This window comes from Talpa europaea (genome assembly GCF_964194135.1).
Source record: "Talpa europaea genome assembly, chromosome: 5".
Classification (NCBI taxonomy): Eukaryota; Metazoa; Chordata; class Mammalia; order Eulipotyphla; family Talpidae; genus Talpa; species Talpa europaea.
Genome location: NC_140071.1, coordinates 129,802,743 through 129,820,826, shown reverse-complemented (window position 1 = coordinate 129,820,826; position 18,084 = coordinate 129,802,743). Strand labels below are relative to the sequence as shown.

The following is an 18,084-nucleotide window of genomic DNA, read 5'->3' as shown; positions in this document are numbered from 1 at the left end:
CCCTAGTTACCCAGCCTGTTTTTGGTAATGCTCTCTAATATTTTTACAGCACTTTGTAATTTCCACAGAGCTTCCCTTGTTGGTGGCATCCTCCTTCTTGTTCTCCCTTGAACCCCAGGATTTTTCATCAAATCTGAGCTCAGAAATGCATTTGCTCAACTCATTCCCAGTAAGCACCTTCAAATCCTTTATAGGACAAGACAGTCATACTGAAAAAAATTCATTCAAACAAAGGTAAAAATGACTGATAACGTTTAATATGTGACCTTTCCAGAGGCATTTGTATTTTATCCAAAGATAAGGTCTTAAGTTAAACAGATGGATCCGTAATTCTACAGGTCAGGCAGCAGGAGAGGTTTCCTGGGGTAAGGGGGAGGCATAGGATTGGAAATGCCCTTTTTTGATGTCTTTGAATCAAACAATTTAGGGCTGTTTTTTGTTTCCTGGCAAAGCATTCCTCTCTCCAGGTCTGCTTTGCTGATAGCATGCATTTCTTCGATTGATTTAATTTAATCAATAGCATATAGATTTTTAAACCATCCAAAAATATAGGCTTTCAGTATTTTTAAAGATTGGGACACTGTTAGGGTGATTTTGACCAACTTGAAGAGTTTTATATAGATAAGAAATTTGAGGGCAGGAAAGTCTGAATCATTCTTATGAGTTAGAACCATAAAATTCAAATGGGTAAGAATCAAGGAAGCTGTGAGGATTAAACATTTAGTTATTCAAGAAAGTCTTGTGGGATGTATTCTTGTTATTTAGAAACAGACCAGAGTACAATATGTTTTTGCTGTTATTCTGTAAATCTAACTGAGGTATAGCTGAATAATAGAAGATGTTACTATTGTAGCGCCTATATTGTTTTGCTCTAATATAATCATTACATTTTCTCTCTAAATTAGTCATTATTACTTGAATTAATCTTTTATAATTTTTTTTCCTGTGCTTGTGAAATTTGTTACATAGCAGAGTACTAGAGAAGTCAACAGAGTCTCTTTAACATTGATAATGTTATCTTTCATTACATTCCCAAAGATCTCCTTTCAAAAATACAGAATTGTTGAGTGGCTATATGTTAGCTTTACACCATTACAGATTCTTGGCAGAAGATGTTTAGAAATAATTCTGTTTAATCAATTCCAAAGAACACCTGCACCCCTATGTTTATAGCAGCACTGTTTACAATAGCTAAGCTTTGGAAACAACCCAAATGCCCAAAAATAGATGACTGGATCAAGAAGATGTGGTACATATATACCATGGAATATTACTCAGCATTCAAAAAAGATAAACACATGCAATTTGCAGCAACATGGATGGCGCTGGAAGGGATCATGCTCAGCGAAATAAGCCAAAAAGAAAAAGAAAAATACCGGATGGTCTCACTCATAGCAGGAATCTAGAAAACCTAAATAAGGGACCAGGAAAATGAATAACTATAAGAAAGTGAAAATCAAAATCAATAAAAAACTATGAAACAGAGACACTTTTAGGGGGGCGGGGGCGGGAGGGGAGGGATTGGGGTCAGAATGGGGGGGCTGCAATTGTATGGGGAATATAACAATAAAATTTATTAAAAAAAAAAAAAGAAATAATTCTGTTTAGCCACATCATGTTTTCTGATATGACAGTGAGATCCAAACAGCTGTCCCATCTAGTTTGTAGCAGGAGCAGGGTGAGAGCTGGGCCCCCTGACCCAGCATCAGGCACTGCCCACTATGCCACATGGCATCATTTTACATGTTCAGAGGCCTCATTGGTTTCAGAAGATTGCTGGAGAGGGTGGACTGCCATGGTTCCTTTGGAATAAATTCAATTCTGAAAGAAGAGAGGAGACCAAGTTGTTCTTTCCCCAGAATTCATGGGTTCACTGGAAATGTTCTGAGATGATGTGTTAGTCTCCAGGAGTTTGATTTTTCCATTTAGCTCCCTTTTGTTTTGCTTGACCTTAATAAGGAAGGAAGCCACTTAACTGGGTGATAAAGTCATTAAAATTTGAATTGTCAGTTTGTGTTACGTTTTCCTTAAAAAGTATTTCTATTTTTTGTTTAAAAGACATCTTAAAGAGCAAAGATTACATTCAAGATTAGCAGCAAAGAATTTCTAAGAGAACACAGAAAAACCAAGATGTTGGTACTTGGAGGGACTGTCTTTCTAGAAAAACCTGATGACTCAGGTTGGTTGTAGAATCTCAAGAATATTCAGCACTTGGATTCATTTCTTTGGCTACATCTACACTGAATCATCTACAGTAAAACTGAAAAAAACAACAACAACAACAACAACAACAACAACCAGGCAATTGTTTGGATATTTGGGCTGCTACATAATGACAAACATATAGCTGTTTGCAAGTTTCAGATGATTGAAGAGTATTTTATCATCAAATATTTACAGTCATGAACACAGTCTAATTCAAACTTGTATTTTTGCCAAGGAACAATTTGTTTCTACCTGGAATATAACTGGAAAGTCAGGCACAGATTTTGATGATTACTAGCTTAATGAATGAACGTAGCTTAGTTGGATATGAAACAGCACAATTCATATGATCAAACATTAGTTGAAAGAAAAACCCCCTGGAAGAAAAGGACTGAAGCAATCCAGCTGCAACTTGTAATCAGAAGACAGCATACTCTCAGCATAATGAGGCCAGGCAGAGTTGCAACGTAAACGCTCGTTAAGACAATCATTTGAAAAGTTTCTATATAATGGCAGGTCTCTGGAACGCTAAGCTCCACGTTCTGCTGATTGCTAACAGGAAAGAACATCGAAACTTCATTTGCAGTTTGAAGGATGTGCACTCATCTGTTGGAGAGTTCAGCAAAGAACTCTGGTGCCCAGAAATCAGAGGAAAACCACTCAGAAGCAGATTGCACTGAATGAAAAAGGACTATTCTAACTCACCTCTATTTTCCAGTCTTTCCAAATAATTAGACAAGGAACATTATGCGCCACATGAAGGCTGAAGAATAATTGTTAAATAACAGACTTGAATCATTGGGAAGTGAGCCAGGTTTATCCCTCATTTAGCCTGACGTCTTGGAGCTACCAAACTTCCAACCACTAGCATGTTGGACTTCGTTTCCTTTGTTCACACAAGTAAGAATTACCTCTCAGTTTGTATTGTTTGGTTGATGAATAGAATTTGATGTTCATGACTAAGTAAATGGATCAATCTTACCAAATGTCACCACCTCTGAGATGCCTTCTTGATCACCCAGTTGATCTATTGGACACTTCCACCCATCATAATGTTTTGTTTTCTTCAAAACAACTATGACTACCTAAAATTGTTTCTTTTTTAAAGGTGGTTGTGTTTTTATAGTCCATTTTCTCCGTGGGCTTGAAGTCCTGTTAGGTCAGGTTCCTTGGTGGTTCAGTCCCTGCTGAATCTCCAGTGTCTAGGATAGAGCCTGGCACATGAAAGGTAGCCAATAAATATTTGTTAAATGAATATCTGATAACCTAAGGCACATGGTCTTAGTTATACCTCTGTTATTTGGAATGGAAACTATGTTTCCAGTTGCCTTACAAGGGAGAAGATCCATAAGACAAGACTGTATAAAAGTAAGACTGTATAAAAGAAGCAGAGCCTGATGTTCAAGAAATAACATATGGGTGGGGGGTGGGTCTCTAACCTAATAGGACTGGTGTCCTTCCAAGAACAGGAAGGACACCAGAGATGGACACACACATAGAAAAAAGCTCAGGTGAGTACACAGTGAGACAACAGTCATCTGAAAGGCAGGAAGAGAGGCACAGGGGCAGGCAAACCTTTCAACACTGAAATCTTCGACTGCCAGTCTCGAGAACCATGAGCAATAGATTTATGTTTAACCCATACAGCCTGTGGCAATTTGTGATGGCAGCCTTTGCTAATATTCATCTGTAGTGGACATAGTAGCTTGGCCTTCACTATCCTTCCCACATCCTTCCAGTGTGCTTTCTTGGATGATAGAGGCCAGAGACTTTAAACTGTCCTCTTTCAGTCTTGAATATAGTTTCCCAATCAGATGCTCTCATTGTTGGAAGGTGGAAGTGAGGCAGGGACTGTCTTCAACCTGTTCTGTGTGTTTCTGGGACAGCATAGTCATGTAGGTACTGGAAGTTTCTAAAGCACTATTCTATATGTATCCAGCCCTGAGCTTTGTGACTGTGGCTGAGTAGCCTCTTGATCACAAAATGTCAGCTAAGGCAGTGTATCCTCAAACCCAGCACTTCCTGAAGGTGGTCTTCTGAATGTGCCCCCGATGGCGGTAGGGCAGCTACCAGCTGCGTTGGTGGGTCACCGTAGCAGTGTTATTCTGAGTATTGTCTGGCACCCTGGTGAGAAATGCCTCAAAGCTTTTCTATTATTTCATAAGTAATTAATGGTCTCCTTCAAATCTCTTTCTGCCTAAGAAAGTTAGAGCAGTTACTGAATTTTGCCACCGAACCCTGACAATGCAATCTTCTATTTCTTTGTCACTGAGCATGATGTCTGGCACATGTAAAAGAACAAATGTTCATTGTTGTCTTAATCAGTGGTTCTTAATCTTTAGAGTCACTTGGAGAGCTAATACAGCACACCAAGGCCCAGGCCTGTTGAGGTGTAATAGGGCCCTAGTCTTTGCACTTTGTCAAGGTCCTTAGTAGATTTCCATGCCCTCCGGCCTGAGGAGTTCTGGTTTAAACAGCCTCAAAGGCTTACCAGGTGCCAGGCATGACCCTAAGCACCGGCTACTCAGTGAATCATTTAACTTGAATAACAACCTTATGGTGTAGGAAGTTGGTTTAATCCTCATCTTATGGATGAGAAAACTGAGGCATAAAGAGGCTTAGAAAAACACCCAAGGTCACACAGATAATAAATCGTCCATCTTAGTATCTAACCCCAACCACCAAAGTCCCCTTCTCCTGCCCCCTCCATTCTTCTGCTTGGATGATATCCTCTCTTTGCAGGGCCAAAAGCTGAATCTCATTTGAATTTAAATCAATTTCTTAGATAATTAAAAAAAAAAAACTTAACAATAGCCAGTCTCTGTGATCTGACCATTTAGTTACTAAAGAAAATTACTGGGCTAATGAGAATCTTTCCAGCAAAACAAAAGTCTCTTGGGTAAATGCCAACATACTTCAAAGTCTAATAAAACCTATTTGAATCAAGGAAGAGTTTGAAGGAATAATTAGTCTCAGATACAAAACTAATAATTCCCTGAATTTTATTATTATCTTTGAAGTGAAAAATGGCAAAACTGACCCTTAGCTCCATCCTGTTATTAGAGAGAACATTATATATTTTCCAGAAGAATAGATGAAAATAGTATTCTTTAGCTGCAAAGTTCCACACTCTTTTTTTTCTTGCTAATCATGTTTCTTACATTTTCAAGATTGCATCTCTAAGATTTAATAAAATTTCATTATTCTCCTAATACCTAGAATTAATAATGTGGGGGAAGATATCAGAAGATGTCCAGAGAAACTTCTGATAGAATGTGCAGAAATGCACAATGGATGAAATTTCCTCCCCTTTTTATGTTTTGTAAGCTTTTTAATTTATAGAAGTTCTCAAATTTTTATTTTATCACTATTACAAGGGAGGATTTCTGAAAACTTTTGAAATTGTCATATTTTTTTATCAGTAGCGGGGCTGGCGAGTAAAAGTAGACCTGGACACTTTTGAAGTAAAAATTACCCTCATTTGTCCCAGACAGGAAATGTGATCTAAATTAGCTGGTTTCAAAGTCCAGCTCTGACATTATGAACTTCATTGTTACTTTTTTTTTTTAAGATTTATTTATTTATTTATACAAGCACTGGGTACAGTCAGAAGCGCGGGAGGGTGAGAGAATTCATCAGAGCCAGAGCGGGGAGCAGAGCAGGCAGAAGGACCGAAGTACACTGCTGAGGGGAGCAGCGGGCGGCAGGAGAGGTCTGCGCGACATGTGGGACCCTCCTCTGGTGGCCGGGGAGCAGCCGGGGATCGAACCAGCGCTGCAGAGGCTGCGGGCAGCTTCGCAACCCAGCGCTCAACCGCTGCGCCACAGGGGAGGCCCCTCATTGTTACTTTTGAGCAGTAACTAAACTCCATGTCTAAGTTTGTTATTTTGGTAAATGTGGGGAAATAATCCCCTTTTCTGAGGTTTTTAAAAGAGTTTCATTGAGACAATGTTTCTTTCTCTTTAAACAGCATCTCTGGAGAGAAAGAGAGAGAAACAGAGACAAAGAGTTTTGGCTATAGTTTGGAGGAGGAGCTGAAAAACCAGAGCTGTAATCAGGATTGATGAGAAAATGAACCAAGTGGATCGTGCTCTGCTGTCTTACCTGAAACCTAAGGGAAGTGTTTGAGAAAGTAGGACCTCACTTTGCACCATTAAACCTCTTTTCCCCCAAAAGTATAGATTGCATTGCAGAACAGATCACTCACTTCTGCTTGTACAACAAAAGAGAATAACCTAGAATTCCAGTAGAGTGACCTCTAGATATAGGGAGGCCTTTACTGAAAGTTATTTATAAATAAGATGCTTTCCTTATAAGTCATCAATTTTTGTCTTGTTTTCTCTATTTAGAATGACAGTGGCAAATATTCTGCTCTTGTCATGCAATCCTTTATTTATAAACTTATCTTTGCAAGTGGGTCAATATTACTTGTTTTAGTTTTTGAAATGTCACTGTGAGACTGTAAAAATGCCACATTGACAAGTACTATAATTTAGATTCTGGGTCCTGAGCTGCACACAATCAAGTCTGTGCATGATAAGCAATGTATGTATTGCCTAACTGTATGCACTTAAATTTATTGTTATTCTGATTGGCCCCAAAATAGTCAGAGATGCTCATTCACAAGGGTTCACATCACAGTACCACTCTTACACTGAAGTCATTTTGGACAATGGAGTAACTATTCAACAAGCGATTCTTTTCCTTCCTCTTTCTCCCAGATTGAGGATAGAATAGCAGATTATTTCTTGCTGCTAGAGGTGGCCACATGACACAGCTTCAGACAGTAAGATGCAGGGGGAATACTTGGAGGCTTATTGGATAGTTGTTCTTCTCAAAAGAGATCTACACTGTCATCAAAAATGCTTTGATTCTCCCTACCCCCATTCCTTCCACCTTTGTAGGCAACAGGAAGAGAATGTGATGTTTGGAATTGTGGCATGCCTCTTGAGATGGAGGCAATAAGCTGAAGGATTTAAGTCAATATGCTACGAATGGCACATGGAAGAGAAGTAAAGAGCTCAGATTCTTGATGATGTTGCAGCATAGAACCAACTTTGAGACATTCCTGCAGATTTTCTGGCAATAAAAAACTCCTATAATTTAGACCACTAGGACTTAGATTTGTCTCCTGTGAATTTTATACTGTATATGGAATCAACATAATGCAAGTAGCCCAGATCTGCTTGAACTCAGAAACAAAGTCTATCTACCTCTGTAGAGAGGTGACAAACAGAATCAGAAGGAACTTTTTATCATGAGGGCTTTTGTGAACCTTGGGACTTAAGCACCTCTGTAGTTTTGTATCTTAGCAGCAACAAGAAGCAGCACCCTGGACAGTGGCTTTGGAGACACAGACATCACCTACACAGTCAGGACAGAACATGAGCAGACTTTTTCCTAGGTGCACAGGTTCTACTTCCTGAAGACTCCGTAAAGTAACAGGAGGAGACTTTCAATAGGCCCAAGGTCCTGTTCCAGCAGGTAGGTAGGGGCTGACTCTCCATGATAGCTAATAATAGCACTATGATCTACCTTGTTCCCACCTGTGACATTTGTGATATACACAGCACACATAATAATTTTTACTTACTTTGAGTAAATTCCTGACAACATAGAGTTCAATCTATTCTGCAGACAGAGTCTGCTAAAAGCAATGTCTCCTAAAACAATCCCTGAAAATATTTTTTATTGTAGATTGTGGAGTTTATGTGAGTGATGCTCATGGGAATAAAGAACATATTCCAGTATAACCTGAATTGTAGCTTGTTTTTGTGTTAGGCTTGAGGGTGCTTTTAACATGGTCCACATCTTGGTTTATGTGAGGTGTCTGTCTGGTCTTAGTTTTCAAATATATTTCCTCTCTCTCTCTCTCTCTCTCTCTCTCTCTCTCTCTCTCTCTCTCTCTCTCTCTCTCTCTCTCTTCTCTCTCTCTCTCTCCTCTCTCTCTCCCTCTCTCTCTCCTCTCTCTCTCTCTCTCTCATTCCTGCAGTGAAATCCAGAACCTTCAAATGTTGACCCATATCTTGAATTTGAGGGACTTTTGGGGAGACTTCTCGGGAACCTGTTTTGAATAAGACCTCATCTTATCTCTATCATGTGAGGCTTCTAGGCAAAAACTGAACAGCCTAACAGCCATTTGGTGACTACAAAGAAACACGAGAAACAGGAGACATCTGAGGAATTGTCAATACTTCGCAGAACCCCATCAATAAAAGCTTCTTGGTTAAGTCTTAGCCGCTTAGGTATCTATTTCTGCAACAAGATTCTGGATAATAGAAGCAGGAAAAGTGGAAGTAAAATGGACCGGTACGCCCAGTGCTAAGCACTTTCACAATTGTTCCCTCAAATAAGCATCACATTATCTTGTGAAGAGGTAGTATTTTTCAGTTCTGAAATGCAAGCACCTCGTTCAACCTCACATAGCTAGAGCCAGAGCCTGACACATTTTGGGTGAAATTTGTCGTGTCATTGTTTGCACGGCTCTGCTTCTGCAGAGCTTGAAAGGTGGCAGAGGAATGACCCTTTACAATAAAACACAAACATGCACCACTCTCTAAATTCCCCTTGTGCATCAGAGGCGCTGCAGCTCTGCAAGGAAGAGCCCCTCTTCCAGCCCTTCAACACCAGACGAAGCAGGAACAATGAAATAAAAAGCTTTCCCTTCCCGGCCTTTTCTGTCAGCGGAACGCAGGTGCTGGGCCCGACCAGCGCGTGGGGGAACAGAGAAGAACGGACACTCGGGCAGGCGGTTGCCTGGCAACGCCCGCGGGAGCAGCCCCGGCGCAATAAGGACCCTGGAAAGTGTCACTGGCCTTGCGGGGGGACCGGGTCGCCCGTTCTCTCGGCGCCTGCGGCCTGTCCCCGCGGCGTGGCGGGGTGGGAACGGGGAAATGTTGCAGGAAGAGTCGGATCTGTCTCTCATTATTGCCCAGATCGTGCAGAAGCTCAAGGGCTCCAGCTTGTACGCCCAGCTGGAGCGGCAGGCCTGGGTGAGCGAGCGGCTGGGAGGGATGGGGTCGGGCTTGGGACGGGGACGGGACGGGGATGGGACGGGGACGGGTCAGGCCTCGGCGGCGCCCGGGCTCCTCGGGCGGCTGCCCAGACCCGGGTCCGTCTCTGAGCTCTCTGATCACTCCAGGGGCGCTCCTGGGTAGGAAAAAGCTCCCAGGTGTAAGCTGCACTGCTCAGCCGCAGGCGGGGGTAATAGATCTTTATAGGGTGGGGGCATCACTCCCTCTTTTGTTTTTTTGCTTTTTTCCCCCCAGGCCTGAGAAATGTGGAGGCTACTCATTCATTTGCTATTGTTGTCCTCTGCAAGGTCTAATTTCTAAAGCTGCTGCACTCGATGAAGTTAGGCCTGACCACACCTTCCCTCACTTTTTCCTCCCTGTGAGTGGATTTAGAACACTCCACCGCCCTGCTTTTTTGCTTTCATGTCAATCACCTGCATGCACTCTGCCCTCTCTGCAGGGATCCCCCGCTGTCTGCCCACCCAGCTTTTATTTTATTTTTTTTTGTGGGGAAAGGGACGGTCAAAATTTTATTTTTTTTAAACATCTTATTATTTATTTCTTTATTTTTCATTTTTTTTTAAATTTAAATTTCCATTTTATTTTTTGGGGTTACATTATTTAAAATATTTTTTACATCACTTTTTCATTTTTGCACAATGTATGCATTTTCATCTTGATTATAGTCCCCATACAATTCCCACCCCACCCCTTGTTTTGATCCTACTCCCTGCCCCCCCTCCCCTTAGTGTGTCTCTGGTTTATAGTTGCTTGTTGATTTTGATTTTTACTTATTATAGTTAGTTTTTTTCCTATTTAGGTTTTCTAAATTCCTGCTATGACTGAGACCATCTGCTATTTTTCCTTGTCTTTCTCGCTTATTTCGCTGAGCATGATCCCTTCCAGCTCCATCCATGTTGCTGCAAATTGCATGTGTTTATCTTTTTTGATTGCTGAGTAATATTCCATTGTGTATATGTACCACATCTTCTTGATCCAATCATCTATTTTTGGGCATTTGGGTTGTTTTCCATAGCTTAGCTATTGTAAATAGTGCTGCTATAAACATAGCAGCTAGAAACATAATGTTTCTGTGTCCTTTGGGTAAATACCTCGGAGTGGAATAGCTGGATCATATGGAAGCTCCCTCTTTATCAGGTTGAGGAATCTCCACACAGCTCTCCATAGTGGTTGGACCAGTTTGCACTCCCACCCAGCTTTTATTATTTTCTAATGTGCTTGGTTCTTTGAATGCAGAGATCCATCAGGAGACTTTTGCCCTTTTTTGGGGACTGCCATTTAAATGGAATCTTAAAGTATATAAACTTAGGTGCCTGGTTTCTGTCATTTAGCATAGTGCTTTTGAGATTCATCCGTGTTATTGGTATTTCAGTTCTGTTCCTTTTTGTTGCTGAGCAATATTTCATTATTTGTATGTGCTACCTTTTGTTTGTATATTTGTTTGTTCTGGGTTGTTTCTGGTTAGCGAGATGATGAATAAAGTTGATATATTCATTCTGGTACAGATTTTTGTTTGAATATATGTTTTCTTTCTCTTGGATAGTTAGGAATGGAATTGCTGAGTAGTATGCAAAGTGTATGTTTAGTTTTTAAGAAATTGCCACACAAAGTGTGCCCTTTTGCATTTCCAACAGCAATTATAAGAATTGCAGTTGCTCTGAATTCTTGTGAGTACTTAATGTCAGTTTTAAATTCGCTTTTAGTCCTATGGTAGGCTATCTCATTGTGGCTTTAATTGCATTTCCCTAATGACTAATGTGTGAAGTAATCTGTTCAGGTCTTTTACCTACTAATAAAAAGTGTGTTGTAGATCATCTTATTGTTGAATTGTAAGGGTTCTTTATATATGATTCAAGTCCTTTTCCAGATTTATGTCTTCCAAATATTTTCCCCCAGTCTGTGGCTTCCTTCCCCACCACCGACTATGGCTTCTTTTAAAATTTTTTTAATTGGGTCTTTCCAACAGCAAAAAAAAAAAAAAAAAAAAAAAAAAAAAAAAAAAAAAAAAAAAAAAAAAATTGATGGCATACATTTTAATCAGTTTCTTGCTTTGTGTTTTTGTTTTTTGATACCTTACCTAAGAATCTTTTCTTAACCCAACTGCTCAAAAACGTTTATCCTTTTTTTGTTCTAGAAGTTTTTATATTTAGATCTGTGAACATTTGGAGTTAATTTTTATTTATTTTTCAGTGTAAGGCTTTTTTTTTTTTTGCATACAGATGTCCAATACCATACATATTTCTAATATCAATTTGTTGACCATTCTGTCTTTTTTCCACTAATTTCCTCAGTTCTTTTGTTCAAAATCAGTTTACTATACACATACATACACACACACACAAACACCCCCCCACTTACACACACATACCTGTCTGAGTTTCTGTTCTGTTGACCTATTTGTCACTCTGACTATACCACACTGTTTTGATTTTTGACTTTTTGTAACTTTTTAGTAAGTCTTGAAATTAGGTAGGTAGTCCTTCAACTCTGTTTCTCTTTAGAAGTGTTTTGAGCATTTTAAGTCATTCACTTTGCTATGTAAATTTTAGAATCATCTTGTAAAATATTATAAAAATTGTTTCTTGGAATTGAATTGGGATGCTGAATTTATGTGGGGAGAATTGACCTCTTAAAAATATTACACATTCTAGCCCATGTATACACTTTATCTCTCCATTCTTTGTATTTTCTTTCTCTTGTCATGTCAGTGTTTATCATAGTTTCGGTATATAAATCTTGTACATATTTTGTTAAGATTTATTTCCCCTTATGTATTTCATGTTTTTGACGCTATTAAAATTATTTTTTATTTCAATTTCCAATTGGTTTTAGTGTACATTATGTATTTACCACATAGCCCATGGCTTTGGTAAATTTATTAGTTATAGTACCATTTTTGAAGATTGCTTAGGATTTTCCAATTACATGTGCCAAATGTGAATAAATACAGTTTTATTCTTCCTTTCCAATTTGAATGGTGCCATCATTGCAATGTTAGATAGATGGTTTATATTAGAATTAGGAATTACTCTATTATTTCTGGTTTTCTGAGTTTTATTATAATGGATGTGAATTTCATGAAGTATTTTCTTATGTATGGTCATATGATTTTTTCTTATTGGTATGTTGATATGGTTATTAATATGAATTGCCTTTGAATGTTGAACCAATTATTTTGTATTCATGAGACAAATTCTAGTTAGAGATGATGCATTATCCTTTTGTGTGTTATTTTCTCTTAGCTTTTGTTCATGTTGTTTTGTCTGTTAGCATGCCTCGTAAATTTTTATTTAACTACAGTTATTGTGTATGGAAAATTACAAAGTACCCAGATGATCTCTTCCTTTATATTTTTCATCCTTTCCTCCACTGGACAGAGTCTTGTGCTTGGTTACCTTAATCCAATACGGGAATGTACTGTGTGGAGTGTGAGTTTTAGGTACCCAGGCTCAATCTTTCTCTGTTCTTTCCTGGCTCTCCAGTTTTCCAAGTAAAAATTTGCTGTTTTCTATAGGCCTTATCCCCTTGGGTCCTAAATTCTAATCTTCTCTCTTGTTAGACTGCTGAAAAACTTTGTCATGGGTTCACTGATTAGGTCTTTAACCTTTCATATCACAGAATCCTAGTATTCAAGAAATTTCTTGAAGAGATAACTGTCTATATGCGTAAGACCTCCAAGGTCTTTGTTAAAACTGTTTATTTCTCTGTCTCCTCTCACTAGCACCCCACCAGGCTTCGTTCCAGGTTTGTTCTCACTCTCATCTTCTTGTTCATGTTCAGTAGAAGTTAATGATCCCAGGGCGAGGCCAGTTCTTCTCTCAAGATTTACCCCTTTCTGTCACTCTAGCTCTTATTCTTTCAGCAACACTCTTGTACCTTCATGTATCCACCTTATTCTTATTCCCACCTCTTATTCTTTCAGCAACACTCTTGTACCTTCATATACTCACTCTTGTACCCACCTGCAGCTTTCCCAGTTGTTCTAGGCAGGGGTACCCTTCAGCCACCACCTCCTTCATCCAGCTTGGAAATGTAAATTCCGTTTGGTGAGAATTAAACAAGGTTATATGTCTGGGATGTTAATGCTTGGTAAATGAAAGCCTTAGGGTCCTTTAAAAGTCCAAATGAGATATTACTCCTTTGCTTAAAACCCCACAATACTTTTTATTGCCCTTAGAAAATGTTCACAATCCTTGAATAGGCCTACAAAGCTTGGATGGTCTAACCTCCACCCACTTTGTCTCATGTAGCACTGCCCTTCACCATCTAGCTCTTCAGACAAGACCATCTAAGCTCTGTAGGTCTTCCATGACATCCCACCTTAGGTGAGGTATGTTTCTTTTTGTGATCCATAGGACAGCGGGTCCTGGAATAATGTGATTTCATTCAATGTCTTCTGTTATAAACTTGATGAGAAAAAAACAGTCCTGGCCAACACTGAACGAATTGACATCATATGAGGACCTGTGTATTTTACACTAGCATAATGACTGGCATAAGGCAGGCACATGATAGATATTTATTAAGTCAAGTAAATCTTGACTTTTCTTAAATGTTTAAAATTGAGTACCTACTATGTGCCAGATACTTACTATTTAAAGCACCTTACTCTTTAAATATTTGTTTTTAATTCAAACTTGAGACCAATGAGTTAATAGCTATTTCCAAATTTATAAGAAACTAATTTTCTAGAAAATAAGTAGAGATGACAAAGCCTTTTGCGTTCAAAGCTTATTGTATTTCAAAATTGCAAATAAGAGATTCTATTTTGAGCTCCACTATTGAATTAGTTGATTATTTATTAAGTATTTATTGAGTATTTTCTATGCATCAGGCACAGTTCTAGGCCCAGGGATACAATGGGGAATAAGATGTTCTTTCCTCAGGGAGACATGATAGTATTACAAATTCAGCCAAGAGTTGCATAACAATATTTAGGTCAACCATGGACCACATTGGGTGGTAAGTCCCAAATTCCTATTGCCCAGTGATATGGCAGCCATCTTAACAATTTATTCCAGCAGCAGTCTCAAATGTCTTCTGTTCACCAAATCTCTTAATTTCCCCTTGTGTTTGAAGTAATATCATAACCCCTAAGCATACGAAATCCATAGTTAATGTTGCATTTGCACCACAAGGAAATCATCTGACAACACTTTCCTTAGAATGTAGCCTGGTCACTATGCAACACATTATTTTAAATACAAGTCCTCATCCCTTACCCAAAACCCGAGGCTAGGCATGCTTTGAAATTCAGATTTTTTTTAATTTTAGAAAGATAATTCATACATATTTATGTCACTTAATATCTCTACCACGATCTTGAAGCACTTTGTAATTATATTCATTAACATTTCTGCCACAGAGCATATAAATTTTCACCTTGTGTGATAAAGACTACAAATAGTCTCACGCTAATTCAAGTCAGATCAGATTTTATCACCATGTGAATTCAAGTTAGGATAGATTTCACCACTGGTTCAATTATGGAAAACTTTGACTTTCAAAGTTTTTCAGGTTTTGGAATTTCAAATATAGGATTATGTATCTGAACCATGACACAGAGGTTACTGATTTGATATAATAAAAAGTAGGGGCAGGGCCTCCCTGGTGGCACAAGGTGTTAAGATGTAACCTATGAAGCAATTCACAGCAATTACAGCACAAGTTCAAACCCAGCCAGGGAGTTACCCACATGGCTCAGCAGACCTATCCTGTCTCACTCTCTGTTCCCCTTGGCAGTGTATTTCAGTCAATCTGCCTGTTCTGTTCCCCACTCTGTCTCTGATGAATCCTCTCACCCCCCCACATCTCTGGCCTGTACCCCAGTTCTTGAATGCATAAATAAATCTTTAAAAAAAAAAAGTAGGGGCAAGAGAATAGAAAGATAAACTTAGTAAAGAGATGATTACATGGTGTAAAGGCCAGGAAGACCACAGAGCAGGTTTTCTATGATCCAGCAGTCCTGGTAAAGGAGGAGTCAGAGTCCTCAGGGGCTTTTGTGGTTTTTTTATTTAGATTACCAGGTACACGGCAGGCAGGGGTGCTGGGGGCCTCCCAGCCCCCAGCAAGTATTCACTCTGGGCTCTCCCAGCTTCTCTCACATTTTCTCTGCTCTTCCAATGGCTCTGCTTCTCTCTCGGCTTCTACTGGCGTCCCCGTGATGCCGCCCTTAAAAGCACAGTCTTATCCCAGGTGAATCCCATCTACCTATGCCCACACCCTACTCCAGGTGTCCGCCATCAGGCATGCAATCAGGACCAGAAGGATCCATCATCTATCCTGATGGCGGGAGGGCGGAAAAGCCTGACATTTTTACTTACCCTACACATGGGAAACTGAAAAACATATACTTGTATTTCTTAATATAAGTAAAGATTTTATTATAGCTTAGTACTTTGAAATATTATAATTGTGGGTATTTTAAAAATTATGAAGTCTTAGGCTTGAAAGAATGTTTGGTAACTTTGCCTCAGTTTGTATCATTAGCAAAAACATTTAATGGAGATCAACTAATGGTTTAAGGGCAGGTTTAGAATCAGCTTTGATTATATACTTTAGACTGTTTGCTTATTACATGCCTTTTCAAATTTAGTCAGGAGGATTTTCCTGCTACCAGCATTTTCTTTGTTGTTTCCATTTTCTCTGTTTGGGTATACTCAGAATGTGCCAGAGCAGTGTTGGCCCAAGGAGCAAAATATTTCAAAGACAAATATGATTTTTAGATTTCTACCCTCTCTCCACTAACTCTTCTCTTTTAGCATAATAAATAAACATTGACTGTATTTTAATATATCCTTTATATATTGGAACATAATTATTTAAAATTTTTGAGTGAGAACATGGAACTTTGTGTTTCCAGAAAGGGGTTATGTTATGATATCAACTTACATCTTAAAATTGGAGTTTCTCATTCATTCCGTAAACACCAGAGTGATAGCCTAATTCTAGACTGGATGCCTTGCACAAGATCAGCATTGTTATTTTGCATTATCATACATTACTTGTATTTAAAATGGATGTTGTATAAAATCTCAAATGTCCATTCCATTAAGTGTTTGATAAGTCTTGATGCTCAGATTGCTATTATAAATAACAGAATTGTGAAAGGAAGGAACCTGAGAGGAAATAGACTTTGGAGAGGGAGGGAATAACACAACTGAGAGGATATTCTAAATTAGAACCCCAAACACTAGCAATGCTAGTGTCCCTAACAGTGTTTAAAATTTTTTTTAAATTATAGCTCAAATATTGTTTGTATTTTTAAATCATTATCAGAAATACATATGTAGAGAATTTGGAGAGCATAAAAAGAAGAAAGACACTCATTTGTTACTTATTAGGGAAATGAAAATTAAATGGACCTAATTATATAGATCTTAATTAAATACATTTAAGGGTAGATAGAATCTATTTTGGTATTGGAAGGTCTATGCCATGATTAGAAGTTACCATCTTCTTTTTTTCATCTTCTGGGTGGAATTTGTCATATACTAGGGGGAGTTCAAAATTGGGCTACTGCAGTTGATAAGCAAATTAATATTTCAGGGATTCTGAACCAGGGCGTGGCATCATTCTTATCCATATCTTCTTTGGTTACTGTCATGTCCTTTTATCGTGGAAAGTAAAGAAATGAATTATGTTTAACAAAATTTCAAAATAAGGAAGCTCTTCTCTCCATAGATTTTATGCATTTCAGGGATAAGTATTAAATGTCGGTTTGCTTTGTGTAAGTAAGTGTATGTCTTCATGTTTAATTTTAGCAATGAGTTGCTTAGAGAAGATCCTGTAGAGTTCTTGACTCAGTTAAGATCTATTTGAAATGAGAGGGAGAAGGTTGGTTACTAAACGTGGACTGATGACTGTTTCAGTCTTGAAGTCTATTATTAAGGAGGCTAAGAAGTAGCGATGTGGAGGAAGGGGAATAAGATGGCCAGTGTTGGCAGCAAGTGGTCAGCTGGGGGAGGTCAGCAAAAGCCAGTGAGGGATCCAGCCTCAGGTGAGAGAAACCAGAGCAGCGCTGGAATTATACAACAAGATTGAGTACAAGGCCTGGTCAGCTTGCACAGGGCCAACATTTCCAACTTGAAACTTATTCCTGGCTACAAGCATGTCCACTCTGACTACAAGGATTCTAGAGACAAATCTGGTCTACAATTTTAGAAAGAGAGTGTGAGGACGAAATGGAGACACCCAATTCAACATGTTTTAGTCACCTCTAGTGGTAATGGGCACCTGAGAGAAATGAGACAAAGTTGTAACCAATTATGTTAATGATAAGACTGGGGGAAGCACATTATATCCTTTATGGCACCTGTCTCTTAGTTTTTTGTTTATGTACCTCAGTGTGTTGTGAGCTTCTCATGAGTGAAGGTGGACTATGTCTTGTTTTTCTTTTTGTATCCTGCAGCTGGCACATAGGGGGTGTTCTATTTACTATTGAAAGAAGAATGCAAATGAATAGCATATACTAGGATATAAAAATACTGAAAGGCAGTGGCTGGGGATGGAGAAGATTTGTATGGTACGTGGGGTGGAAAAATTGTTGTGAATTCTCAATGTAGGACAATAAAAAGGCTAAGTAGAGGATTTCTGTTGTAGGGCACTTCTAGAGAAATAAGATTGTGTGGTGGGGGGACCTAGATATTCAGAGGACTGTAAGTGCCAGAATGAGTTTACCTTTATTTTCTTAGCAGTAAAGAATCATTCAGATTTTTTGTAGGGCAAAGACATAAAGGTGATTTTTGGCTCTGGTGAGCAGGATAGGAATAGGGGAGATTGTTCCAGTTTCATCCTCTGCTTTATTTCATCCTATGTTCTGCTGGATCTTTTACTGTTCTATCAA

At 38.8% G+C, this 18,084-nt stretch overlaps 1 protein-coding gene across 2 annotated transcripts in view; it reads left to right on the top strand.

Moving 5' to 3' along the window:
- Positions 1 to 9,098: 9,098 nt before the first annotated feature.
- The window catches only part of TBC1D19 (TBC1 domain family member 19), a gene marked incomplete at both ends in the record, with an annotated part of 82,107 nt that continues 73,121 nt past the window's right edge, over positions 9,099 to 18,084 (top strand). For both annotated transcript variants that reach the window (XM_084234043.1, XM_084234042.1), the window contains one exon: positions 9,099 to 9,197. In XM_084234043.1, coding sequence (XP_084090169.1) covers positions 9,099 to 9,197 — 99 coding nt within the window. The remainder of the gene's footprint in view (positions 9,198 to 18,084) is intronic.